At 57.5% G+C, this 12,579-nt stretch overlaps 4 protein-coding genes across 4 annotated transcripts; 2 read left to right on the forward strand and 2 right to left on the reverse strand.

Moving 5' to 3' along the window:
- Positions 1–1,466: 1,466 nt before the first annotated feature.
- Positions 1,467–2,547, forward strand: DCS_06567 (Rhodanese-like protein; the record flags this gene model as incomplete). The annotated part of the gene is made up of 2 exons (XM_040803855.1): positions 1,467–2,431; positions 2,490–2,547. 2 exons carry the CDS (start codon positions 1,467–1,469, stop codon positions 2,545–2,547), a joined length of 1,023 nt encoding a protein of 340 aa, XP_040653959.1.
- Positions 2,548–3,386: 839 nt separating this feature from the next.
- On the forward strand, positions 3,387–4,425 carry DCS_06568 (40S ribosomal protein S2; the record flags this gene model as incomplete). The annotated part of the gene is made up of 3 exons (XM_040803856.1): positions 3,387–3,659; positions 3,839–4,096; positions 4,168–4,425. The coding sequence occupies 3 exons, from the start codon at positions 3,387–3,389 to the stop codon at positions 4,423–4,425; spliced, it is 789 nt and encodes a 262-aa protein (XP_040653960.1).
- A 298-nt stretch (positions 4,426–4,723) lies between these two features.
- DCS_06569 (uncharacterized protein) lies at positions 4,724–7,112 on the reverse strand (the record flags this gene model as incomplete). The annotated part of the gene is made up of 3 exons (XM_040803857.1): positions 4,724–5,379; positions 5,427–6,935; positions 7,013–7,112. The coding sequence occupies 3 exons, from the start codon at positions 7,110–7,112 to the stop codon at positions 4,724–4,726; spliced, it is 2,265 nt and encodes a 754-aa protein (XP_040653961.1).
- Positions 7,113–8,787: 1,675 nt separating this feature from the next.
- On the reverse strand, positions 8,788–10,068 carry DCS_06570 (cyclin domain containing protein; the record flags this gene model as incomplete). The annotated part of the gene is made up of 2 exons (XM_040803858.1): positions 8,788–9,756; positions 9,823–10,068. The coding sequence occupies 2 exons, from the start codon at positions 10,066–10,068 to the stop codon at positions 8,788–8,790; spliced, it is 1,215 nt and encodes a 404-aa protein (XP_040653962.1).
- Between the last annotated feature and the right edge of the window lie 2,511 nt (positions 10,069–12,579).

Here is a 12,579-nt window from a genome sequence, read left to right on the forward strand (position 1 = left end):
AAAAACGTTCAAGGCGACTGGTCTTACGCTGGCGGCACATTGGACATTGACCCCGTGCTGAGTCTTGCTTGATCCATTCCATGATACAATGCTAGAGCGAGGTATTCTCAGCAGGGTGCGCGTCTATTTTCAAGGAGCGCAATGCCTACCATGTGGAAATTGTGCCCGCATTTACCAGATACTGAAAGTCAACAGTTAGTAGATAAGAATAAAGGACGGCCCACGGAGGGGTCAACCGGTCGGTCAAAGGGAGAGAGGGAGGGCTCACGCAGGCTGCAGTCGTCGCCGGGATATTTGCACGTTGGACAGGTTCCGTCAAAGTGAACCTGGCAGATGCCGCAGACGTCGTCTTCGGGGATGTTCCATCGCCAAGTCGCGACAGAATTCCACTCCTTGATGGTGACCTTCATGCTGGTTGTTGTTGAGAGTCGGCCTCGCTTTGCTGCTTCCCTTCCAAGTATTCCCCTTCAAGGCTGATAGCTTTCGGGCGGGATGGGCATGTGGGCATCGACCGTGCCGACGATAAGAAACGACAAGGTTTCCCTCGGGTCTGGGTTGTTGTCAGACAAGGCAAGCTGGACAGATGAGTACACTGAACGGAAATTTCGACTCTCTCCAGTCGAGAGTACGAGTGTATCAAAACAGTACAAGTACCTGTAGTTGTACTTACAGTACATGCACCTTGTATGGCCGGCCACCTGACTGTTGATTGGTCTGAGCATTATAGTTCACTGTACGGAGTACTCCGTACGGATACAGGGTATTACTGTACATGCAAGTAAGTATAGATAGTACTTACTTGCACAGTACTCCGCAATCCGTAGTTGTACAACTACTGTACAACTATTACTTGCTTGTAAAACTTGTGTAATAGTACATATTGTACTTTTACAAGTACTGTAGGTACTCTGTCCTCCGTACTCCGTACTTGTCGTACAGTACGGAGTACAGAGCACTTAGTTGTGCAAGTACTCAAGTACATGTACGGCACAAGAAAGGAGTACATGTATTATTACTGTAGGAAATACATTATCATTTACTAGCAGAATCCAATAATCGACAGGTCTTACGTACTACTTACTTGCTCGTGCAAGCTCCGAGCTCGGTGTTTCCAACAGTGCAAGTACACCAACTTTGAAGGCCACCAACTTTGAAGGCCAGCGCTGCCAGTGTGAGAACCAAACTGATCGTCTCTCGAAACGTCCACCGCAGCCGCCCTGCCGATGGTTCGATTGCGTCAAAGGCACCAAGACCCCTACACCCTACTCATCGCTTCCAGATCCTGGCGGGCCTAGCTCGATCCAGTTCAACTTACCCCGCATCTCGAGCACCTTGGGAGTTGATAATATTGCGGCGAAAATACCGTCGTCCCTACTCTATAGTACATTCCGCTCCCCTCGGCCGTTCCCCTCAGGACCGTCGGCTGAAAGGACCGTTGGCTGAGGCGCAACGACTCCTACGCTGCCATGGCATTGCTTGCTGTCGGCGGCCGCTTTACGCGATTCGGGCTGTCTCATAGGAAGGTGGTGGCAAGAACCATCGATTCCTTCACGACCCCACGAAGAAGCCTATCGTCCTATCTCGTCACTCCCAAGGAATTACATGAGGCCCTCAAGAAGAACTCGCCCTCTCCCGTCAGCCCGGACCCGCGAGTGATACCTCTCTGCGCGGCTTGGTTCTTACCCACTGATGGACGCACCGGCATCCAGTCGTTCCGGGAGCTGCGCATCCCTAAAGCCCGTTTCTTCGACTTGGACAAGATCGTTGACGAACGCAGCCCGTATCCTCACATGTTGCCAGACGCGAGGCGCTTCGCTGCAGCAATGAGCGAGTTGGGCATCAGGAAGGACGACACGGTTGTTGTATACGACACGAAGGAACTGGGCATCTTCAGCGCGCCTCGCGTCGGTTGGACGCTCAAAGTGTTTGGCCACCGGAACGTGCACGTTTTGAACAACTTCAGGCTGTGGGTGGACGACGGATTGCCCACCGAATCTGGGGAACTGTACAGTGTCGATTGCTGCCCCTACCCCATCCCCGAGTTTGATCCTAGCAGTGTGGCCAGTTTCGAGGAGGTCAAGGAGGTTGCGCAGGACTACAACAAGGAAGGTGCCGAGGGTGTTCAAATTCTGGATGCACGATCCCATGGCCGGTTCCTAGGTAGCGATCCTGAGCCGCGGGAAGGTTTGTCGTCAGGACACATACCAGGATCCATTAGCATTCCCTTCAGCATGCTCCTCGATCCCGACACGAAGGCCTTTCTGCCCCCAGAGAAGCTTAGAGAAGTTTTCAAGGCGAAGGGCGTGAACGCTGAGAAACCCATCATCTCTAGCTGCGGCACCGGCGTCACTGCATGCGTGATCGAGACAGGCCTCGATGTTTCGGGTGGATTTGTTCCGGAGAAGCGGAAGGTCTATGACGGAAGTTGGACGTGAGTCAAAGCATGTCAGCGATGTGCGTAACCCTGATCTTGCTGACATTTTGGGCAGAGAATGGGCACAGCGAGTGCAGCCGTCAGACAACTTGATACGGAAGACGCAATCCTGAAGGCCGACAAGGTGGCGGCAGTCTGTTCGTGTCGGGTCGAAACAGGCAAGTTCATGTTTGCTGACCCTCTTCCTCTTCTTCTTGTTGGAATCATCCCTGGGCGTTCGTTTCAGTGTCTCCCATTCTATGTCGCTGCCAGTCCATGGCTGGCTTCAAGTATTATTAGCCATTCACCACCCAGTTAGACGCTTCGTCAACCATTCGCAATAACCAGCTGGCTAACTATCAACCTATCGAGTCAAATTTGCGTGCCATTTTCACAGTTGAAGTGCTAATTTTATCATTTGCCAGTACCTTGGGGCAGGCTACAGTGCCATGTTCGCTCTGCCAATCTCTGGCTTGCCTTGGTAGTACTTGGAGCCAGATTCTCCGTCCACAGCCCATGCGGCTTCTTTGCGCCAAGGAACACGAGGTTCATGCGCGCTTCGTAGAGCCATGTGAAATGTAAACTGCGCAAGATGATACCTTGGTTTCGCTGGATGCGTGGCCATGCGTTTGCTATCCGTAGTTGCTCACAGCACAGCTTGAGGATCAATGAATGACATGCATACTTATACGGAGTACGGAGTCTGGAGTAATTAATTAGCAAAGTATCGGAAATCACCGGTTGACCCACAAAACGTGTGCGCCTTACAATTGAGGCACCCACAGCCCTCCAGCCACAAAGTGAAAGTATTAGGGCCTAACCCAAGCGCACCCAAAAAAAAATCCAGGTCGGTCGTGTCAGCCGCCCCGCAGCCAAAAGTCAGCCATCACAACTACCGGATCTCCCTCCACGCACATCTAACCTCAGCGCCGGCCGATTTCCCCTTCGACGACGACACCAGAAATCATCAATCATGGCTGACCGCGGAGCACGTGGCGGTGGTTTTGGAGCTCGAGGCGGTGACCGCGGTCGTGGTGGTGACCGTGGCCGTGGACGTGGTCGTGGACGCGGCCGTCGCGGTGGCAAGGGCGAGGAGAAGGAGTGGCAGCCCGTCACCAAGCTCGGTCGCCTGGTAAAGGCCGGCAAGATCAACAGCATGGAGGAGATCTACCTGCACTCCCTGCCCATCAAGGAGTTCCAGATTGTCGACAACTTTCTGCCCAAGCTCAAGGATGAGGTCATGAAGGTGCGGACGAACCCCATCCCGACACCACCCTTGCACGCATCGACTTGAGCCATACAAAAACGGTGGTCCGAAGACTACGGAAGCCGTATCGACAATGGAGAGCAGATGCTATTTCTTGAAGACGAAGATCCGATACATGAACCGTGGTTGGCTGACTCGACATTTTCTACGACGTATAGATCAAGCCCGTCCAGAAGCAGACCCGTGCCGGTCAGCGCACGCGATTCAAGGCCGTCGTCATCATTGGTGACTCCGAGGGCCACGTCGGTCTCGGTATCAAGACCTCCAAGGAAGTCGCTACCGCCATCCGCGCCGCCATCATTATTGCGAAGCTCTCCGTCATCCCCGTCCGACGAGGCTACTGGGGTTCCAACCTCGGTCAGCCTCACTCTCTGCCCTGCAAGCAAAGCGGCAAGTGCGGTTCCGTTACCGTCCGAGTACGTCTTCACAGCCCAACGTTCTTTTTTTTTCTCCTGAGACGACGACCGTGCTAACTGGGCGCTCTCAGCTTATCCCTGCTCCCCGTGGTACTGGCCTCGTTGCCTCGCCCGCTGTCAAGCGATTTCTTCAGCTCGCTGGTGTTGACGACGCCTACACATCGTCTGCCGGTTCCACCAAGACTCTCGAGAACACGCTCAAGGCTACCTTCGTTGCCGTGTCCAATACCTACGGCTTCCTGACCCCCAATCTGTGGAAGGAGACCAAGTTGATTCGGAGCCCCTTGGAGGAGTTTGCGGACACCCTGCGGGACGGCAAGCGGTACTAGAGGGAGAGCGAAACGACTGGAAATGCGGTGTGCGGAGTCACTATCCATGGTATTTCATTGCATGGTTGCCGGTTGGCATGACTTGGGGCCACGAAGTATAATGGTCACAGTCCAAAAGATTTTTTAAACTTTCCGGATTTCTTTGATTACCTCCTGCGTCGTGTGTTCCCTAGTTGTTGCAGATGAAGGACTGCCCACCCGCCTAGACTGACCGACTTAAGCACTGGGCAGGGCTATTGTTGCCTTCGTCTGCATAAGTAGTTGTATGTTCACCTCTCCCCCCCCCCCCCCCCCCCTTTCAACCGAGGATGGATTCCTTGTCTGCCGGGTCCACAACCCGCAAGAGCAGCGGTTCCGGTACCATGGGCGTAGTCCGCAACCTCAGCCACGCCAGCATCTTGGATGAGCCTGTGCGCCGCGGTCCTGATTGTGCTGCGGAGCTGAGGGATGACGCGGCAAGATCATACTCGTCTGGCTTGGCATCGTCTTTGCGGAACGGGGGATGTGGGCTCTGGGTATTATCGTCGACTGGAGACGGTGGCTTGGCCCCATGCGACGTGGCCGGGCTGGGGAAGTCCTGGAGGGGATTCGCCGCCCTGGGCTTTTCTCTGCCGCCCGTCGAGCAAGTCGATGAGTCGTCTACATCGGGCGAAGGGGTTGGCAAGTGCCTATTCCTACCTTCGGAGCCCCTCCCCTTCTCATCTTGACCCGCCAAGGCCATCATCGTGGCGGGAGGAAACTCGGCGCTGGTGGAAGCGCCTTGGCTGGACGACGGCTCCGGGGGACTCGTTTTCATCTCCTCATGCGACACCCTCGAAGGGTGCGACTCCATTCTCGTCTCGATGCTCGCCTCGGTCTTCCCCCGCTCCTCCGGCTGCCAATCGGTTCCACCGATGATGCATCCTGACGAAGATGGCCGCGTACGCGCTCTCTTTCTCGGTTCCAGCCCCAGGTCTGCCGGTCAGCCGTTAGTAATTCGACATCTAGGAGCGGCAACTTACGTGTTTGACCTCGTTTTTCAGCGCTGCTCACAGCCGTTCGCGGAATGCTTAGCTCGCCCAGGCCCGCCACTCCATCCGCTGGGCCGACTGAACGGCCTTGGTTCGTCGTCGTGGCCGGCTGGCTTTCGGAGGTACCTAGAAGGCCGAGAAGCTGCTGAAGGGCAGCTCGCTTCGTGCCGCGGAGCGTCGCAAACGACCGGAGCTGTTCCTCGTGCGATGTCTGCTGGCCCCCGTCTCGTTCAATAGCCGTGTTGGACTTGGTCACTGCTGCCATCCGCTCTGCTGTGTAGACGACCCCTTGATCCATGCATATTTCATAAGCCTCCGACTCGTGCTGAACCATGTTGACCTGGACGTCTTTCTCGGCATTCAGCGTTTCTCCTGTCGGTTTCTCGGCCCAAAAAACCCTTGCATCTTTGCGGTACCGGCTGAGATAATGTTCAACAAGCATGGAGACCGGTCTCCTATTGCATCCATCATCCACGCACTTGACGCGAACATCCGCCAATATTCCTGACTCGGGAAATGCTTCAACAGCCGCGCTCGATCCTGTAGTGGTCTCCGGAATCTTGGGGTGCTTCGGCCTCTGCTGGTCGCTGACATCAGGAAGGGTCTCTGGCCAGCTGCAGAGGTCCTCGTCGAAGAGTCGGTGTGTACGCATCATGAGGACGACCTGCGCAAGGTCGGAATCCAAGTCTTTGGAGCGGCAGCGGCTCTTCAAGCGGCAGACGTAGTCTGCCAGCTCGTCAAACTTGCGTCGCCACCCCGGCGTGCGGTCGATGTCGTCAAGGGAGAGGAAGTCTTGTGCTATCTTGAGCTGACGTTTCGCGTGCTTCGCATCGCAGTCGTTGCCCGGGAGAGACAGATCCCAGTGTTGGTCCATCATCGAAACACCGGCAGCTCCTTCTGGGACGGAGAAGTCTGCCGTCGCCGGCTCATCCGTGTCATCCATCGAATGCATGGCTGTCGCTGTCTTGAGATGTAGCTTCAGCTCCGTCGAGGAAAGCGTCGCAGTCCCGTTCATGTCTTTCTCGTACAGCTCGCCCTCCAGCGTATGGAGCTCGTCTGCCGTCAGCCACTTGGTCCCGGCGGGGCGTCGAGACTTGCAATGTCGTGCGGCTGGCTCGAAGCCGTTGAACGCATCTACGGCCATCTTCAGCAACCTGGACTGCGATGACGATTCGACGACTACGGCCTCGACATCAGGGACCCAAGTCCATTCTCCGTGAGCTTCGGTCTGACTCGTCGGCAGAGGGGCCGCCTCGCCGCTGTTGCCGTGCTCAACGCGGACGTCGAACTCCTCTGCCTGTAGGTACGGGTATCGACTTCCGAAGATGAAGCAAACATGGCTGCGGCACGACCGGTGTTTTGACAGGAAGCTGTCCAAGAGGCGGTGGTGCAGGTAGATGTTGAGGGCGCGAAGCAGAAACGAGCCGCCGATGTGCCTATTTCGCCGTACCTCGATCGGCAGGTCGTCAGCATGAAGGCGGAGGGAACTTCCTACGTCGCCTGTGAAGTTATTAGCGGGCCGACTTTCATCCTCGACTTGTGGGTGGTTGAGATGCTGAGCTCTGCCCATAACGTACGCAAGTGTTCCACACCTCTGGCCACCATCTCAGAGCGTGACCACCCAGGTTGGTCGCTGGCCGAAGGGGTCCGATGCCCAAGGGTGGAAAACTGTGCCATCTTGTCGTATCGTCCTGGGCGTGCCGGGCAATGTTTGGACTGCCGAGTTATTCGGAAATTGGACGTCGTTCACATCTAGCCTGCTGACTGCCTTTGCCCAACAGCTTAGGTCAACATGCGCATGCCAGAAAGAGATGGCGACTTCGATCCATCATCCCCTTCCGATATTTAGCTTCTCCGCCATAACTTGACGTTCGATATGTCGCCGGCTGTCAGCACGTCCTTTTGGCTCTTCCTTTGTTACATGATGCCTTGTTCCCGCCTTGTCCACAGCCCCCTACCTCTCATCTCTTTCACTCTCTCGCTCTTCCGCCATCGATTTCCGGCAGCCACTATCGATCGTATCGTTAGAAACGGATGCACCCCCGGCCCAAGGATGCATGCCCGCGTGTCAATCATCAAAAAGCCATTCGCCAACAATGGAACAAAGGAATGGCCCGGCTCGGGAACAATGCCGGGGGAATAGTGCGATCTGATGGCCACGATATTTGACAATGCAAAAAGGGGATAGATACCTTCCCTGCTTCCCAGGAGAGGCACCAACATGGGTCTATACTTGTTCAGGATCATCAATGCGCGACGATTCTAGCACATTTGCCACTAATACCCCTACACCCGTAGGAGGAGGGGGCATTGAATTGATCCCAAAGAAGCCCCATTAGGCCAATAGCACTCAAAAAAATCGATCAAAGTACAGCGAACCCATGCCTTGTCTCAATCATGCATGCATGGAAGAATGAAATACTCGACGGATTTCAGGAGTGCGAATGGCGTACGTGGACAAGACGTAAACTCGAGTCAGCCCAAGTTCTCTTAGGTATCCAACTACGGCACAAGAACTTGGCCAGCGTTGTTCAACGTCTCTCATTCTGGTTTTTTGAAGTCACCATTGGCTCACAGGGCTGGTCGCCCAAGTGTGCTTGGCAGCTTGTCATCTATCCACGGACGCTAGCCCGCTACTCCTCCTCGGTTCTCCACATGCCTGCGCCCCCTAGCACTTGTCGTGATAGTTTCCACCCTAGGGCCACATCCGAAGGATTGAATGAGAAAAGGCCCTTCGGGTGCGGAGGCACAGCTGCAAAAACCTTCGGCCGCTTTGCAATCTTGGTATATGCCTTGCTTCTCAAGGCCGGCCAGGTAAGCTTCGACCCATACAAGCTGGTTTCTCGCCAGGTCCACAACCCCCTGCAATGGGGCGCGCCGCCCCCTTTCCCCCCTCGCGTATGTGCCAATGAGGGGGACTTCTATACAAGGCCTGCGTGCAAACCCATTTTGGAAAAGGAAGAAAAAAAAGAAGAAAAGGTGAAGGAAAAGAGAAAGGAGAAAGAAAGGTTCGGTGGAGGGGTATGATCCGGTGTGCAATTTTTTTTATGCTGAAAGACTTGCTCTGGGAACATTGGGTCCGCAGAGAACGGTAAAACAATCGCTAAATGCCAAGACGTTGACGAGAAATGAAATCATTCTGCACGCTGCCAATGGCACGCAGGACATCGAGCGTATGTGCTGTGTTTTGACGGGCCACGTCCACAAGGCGGATGTCCGGAATGGCATCGTTCAGTGGTGTCCACGTGGGGCGGCGTGCCCAACCCCAGAGCGTGATTGTGTTGGAGGCGGGCAGCAAGTTAGGCGGCCACCATGTGAATGCCGACAGGTAAGGACACATCCACCAACTACCCTAGTGTTGGTGAAGTCCCTGCTGGTTCGCCAATGCCACATGGCGAGCGTGCTGGGCGTAGCCGGCGACGTTGTGCTGCGGCGTCGGCGTCATCGGACACCGGGGGGGCAAGGGGTACGAGTCCTTGGGCAGGTTGCCGCCGCCAAAGTGGACGCCGTCGGGCGTGATGGGAGGGGTGAGGTACCCTTCGTAGACGTTGGTGGCGACGTGGCCCTTCTGGGGGGTGCTGTAGATGTCACCCTGCTTGTCCAGGACGTCGGCGGGCGGCGACGGGGGGTTGGCGTTGCGCTGCGCCTCGGCGATGGCGGCTGCTCGCGTGGCGACGAAGTCGGCCAGCCTGTGGGAGACTCGGTAGGTGCTCGGCGACGAATACTTGCGGGCCAGCGTGGGCGAAGGCTGCTCCAGGTGGTGCGACATGAGCTCGGCGACGCCGCTCTCCTCCAGATCCAGCTCCCGGTCGGCCACCTCGGGTCGGCCCAGGATGGCCCGAGCGACGGCGAGGGAGGCGCGGGCCATCGTCGACGGCTTGACGGACACGAAGTCGCGGTGGTAGAGGGCAATCTCGCACAGGTACGAGGCCATGCAGTTCACCTCCTTGTTGTCGTGCTCGTACGCCACGAGCAGCTGCGAGTAGAAATCGACCGTCGGGTGGCCGATGGCCCAGTCGAGCGTGTTGAGGACGTGCATCTCCATCTGGGTGAACATGCCGGCATCGTAGAGGCCGCAGCACATGTTGCTCAGCTCCGATATTTGCGGGACCCGATCCTTCTTGTCGCCGTACTTGGCGGCGATCAGCAAGGCGGCGCAGCCGACGAGCTGGTAGTGATGCTTGTAGACGACCCTCCGGGAACAGTACCGGTCGAGGAGGTTGACGGTGAGGAAGAGCGTTTCGGGGAGGAGGACAAAGGCGGCGTGAGCCTCGACGAGGAAGTCGATGAGGTACGGACGCATGTACCACTGGATCTCCCGCTGCATGTCGATGAGGCCGGCATCCGGAACGGTCTCGTCCTACGGCGAAGGTCAGCAAGGGGGCACGCGGCAACGGAGGCGGGCGGCTGGCCGGCCGGGGGAAGGGGGAGGGGGACATGCCTCCATCGTCTGCATGTGCTTCAGTATGTCCTCGAGGTACTCGTCGGCGGCCAGGCGTGACAGCTCGCCGGCGATGACGTCCTGCCTTTGGCGGGCAATCATTTTGGCTGCCGTTCGGGTGTCGAGGCGCAGCTGGCGCGGCTGGTCGTCGGACTCGACGAAGAACGTCTCGTCGGCGTGGGCGAACTCCATGGCGAGCGAACGAGGGCGGCGGGCCGGGTCGGGCGAGCGGTGGTCGAGACGGACGGGTCGTCGGGTGCTGCGTCCAGGGTAAATGAGCGACTGAAGATGGGAGTGCCGCCGGGAATCTCTCGAGGTTGAAGTCGGAGCCGGGTCGGGTAATGAATGAGCTCGGGCGTGTATCGAAAAGAGTGAACAGCAGGCCGAGTGATGATTAGGCGTATTAAGATATTAATGAGCGTGGGGGGAAAGCTAATGGAAAAGAGTGACAGTGGCTGGGAACGGAGCCAGGACCATGGACTCGAGATTCGCAAAGGTCGAGGAGTGAAGGGTCGGACAAGGGGCTGTTTAAGAGACGATGTCGACTATGAAAGCCTGCAATATCGACAGCATTAGTACGGAACCGCTGAAGAATCGCATCTTTGTGGCGGCAAGACAGGGCCAGAAGGAGCCAAGTGGCGGGTCCATCCCCCTGGTGCGCCGCCTGCCTCGGCTCCCTTGGACAGTAGGGGCTTCGCTTTGGCACGGGGAATGCGGTCGATTGGCACGAGGGGAAGGGGAGTCGAAGGAACGACATACCACTGGCGACGAAGGGAAAGGACACGTCCTGTGATTGGTCGGATGAACGAGTTAACGTCTCCGACAGAGCAATGCACAAGGTTCGAGTATAACGCGACTGTGGAGATTGCTGAGATATGCAGACGCAGCACGGCATGCAGCTGTATAAGGGGGCAAGCCCAAAAAAATTAGGCCACCCGAACCGACAGTCGAGATGGGTTCGGCGCAGGCAACATACCTCGTGCGAGCAGTTCAGAGCCAACAGGTCGGTTGGGTGATCAATCACTCGTTGCAAGCGCAGGCAAGGGCGTGGCGCGACGACGAAAAAGGCCGCCACGGCTTTTCGGTCGATGGACCTGGAAGACAGCTGCTCGGGCCAAACGGGACGGGGCAGAGTGGCGAGCGTGTCTGGTCCGAGAGGTCGAGTCGTCGAGGGACGGGGACGACTTGGCCGCTTGGGCTAGATCCGACGACGAAGCTGGGACCCAGGTGGTGGTGACGTGCGTGCAGCTTGACAGCTTCGACAAGAGGCGGCGTCCCCAAGTGAGCCAGTCTCGGGAAGGCGTTGGTCGATTGTTTCGCAACGTCGACGGGCAACGAAGGGAGCGAGAAAGCGGATTGGCTGGGCAGACGTCGAAAATTCCTCGGTTCCGCCCCGTGGAATTCTGAGGGGGAGCCTTGTGCACGGGATAGTTCGAGGTGACGGCAGAGGGAAAACGGTTCGTCGATAAAGGGACCAGCGAGAAATACCAGCCAAGGTGTTTCTGATTCACTCTTTCTCCCGAACGGGTTCGTCTTCCTCCGGTGCCGTCCTCGACGTACAAGCCGACGATGGAGGGGGGGGGGGGGGGGGGTTCGGGCCGGGAGGCGTCGAAACGGGGCGTTGACGGTGGGATTCTCCTCAGTCCAGCTGCCAGGCTCGATTCCGACCTGCTGCTCGAACGGGTCAGGCTGAGATGGAATGGCTGAGGGAATGGATGGAGGGGAAAAGAGGGAGAGAGGAGGAGAGGGGAGGAGGAGGGGAGGAGGAGGAAGGCGGAGGGATAAAAAGTAGGAGGAAGATGCGGAGGGAAAAGGACTGGGAGGCGAGGCACGAGTACAAGTACGAGAAGCGAGCAGTCGGTACAGTACAAGTAGTATCGAGCAGCAGAGGAGACGAGGTACGGGGCGGCGAGGTACCGGGCCAGTCTGTACGGAGCACCAGGCCCCTTCCCGGCTGCTTTCTGGTCGCTGGCTGGCCCCCGTCAGGTCTCTGTGGGCGGAGGAAGAGGAGCCCTGCGGTCTGGGCATTGGGCATTGGGCATTGTACCTTGCCATGCAGGACCGACCAGGCAGTGACTTGCGCAGCCGTACCGCGTCGCCTCTGTGGGCTGCGCTACCAGCTGGGGTCAGCCCGCCCACGGACTAGGGAGGGAGGGTCGGGGAGGGGGGGGGTGGTGGAAGGACGGCGGGTTGGCAGTTCAGGCGAGCGGCCAAAGAGAGGTAGGCCTGCTGGGTCGGGGAGGGGCGTGAATAAAGCCGACCGCGTTGAGGGCCACGAGTAGACACTCGAACGGGGACTAGTACGTACGTGATACTCGCGGTACTTACTCATGGTACCTGCGGTCCTCGTACTCGACGTGCTCATGGGACCAGCACTAGTACGTGTGCTCGTACAGCGCTCGAGTTTGTGCATGGACGAAGGAGTTTGGATTGAATCGGATGCAAATCAGGCGAGCCGGCAAGCAGACAGGCAGGCAGGCAGGCAGGCAGGCAGGCAGGCAGGCATGGCAAGAAAATTGAAAAAGAGCGACGGCGACGACAAAGCACGCCGGCAGAAGGGCGGCGGTCGTCGACGGGTGCTGTTTTCGAGCACGCACGTCCTCCGCCCGCGCCGTAGGCGTGCACGACTTGCTGCGCTCCGTACTCCGCAGCTGAGTTGTGCAGCGTGCTGCTCCTGCAGGGCAGCCGTGTTCGCGACGGATG

Source organism: Drechmeria coniospora, chromosome 03 (genome assembly GCF_001625195.1).
Source record: "Drechmeria coniospora strain ARSEF 6962 chromosome 03, whole genome shotgun sequence".
Classification (NCBI taxonomy): domain Eukaryota; kingdom Fungi; phylum Ascomycota; class Sordariomycetes; order Hypocreales; family Ophiocordycipitaceae; genus Drechmeria; species Drechmeria coniospora.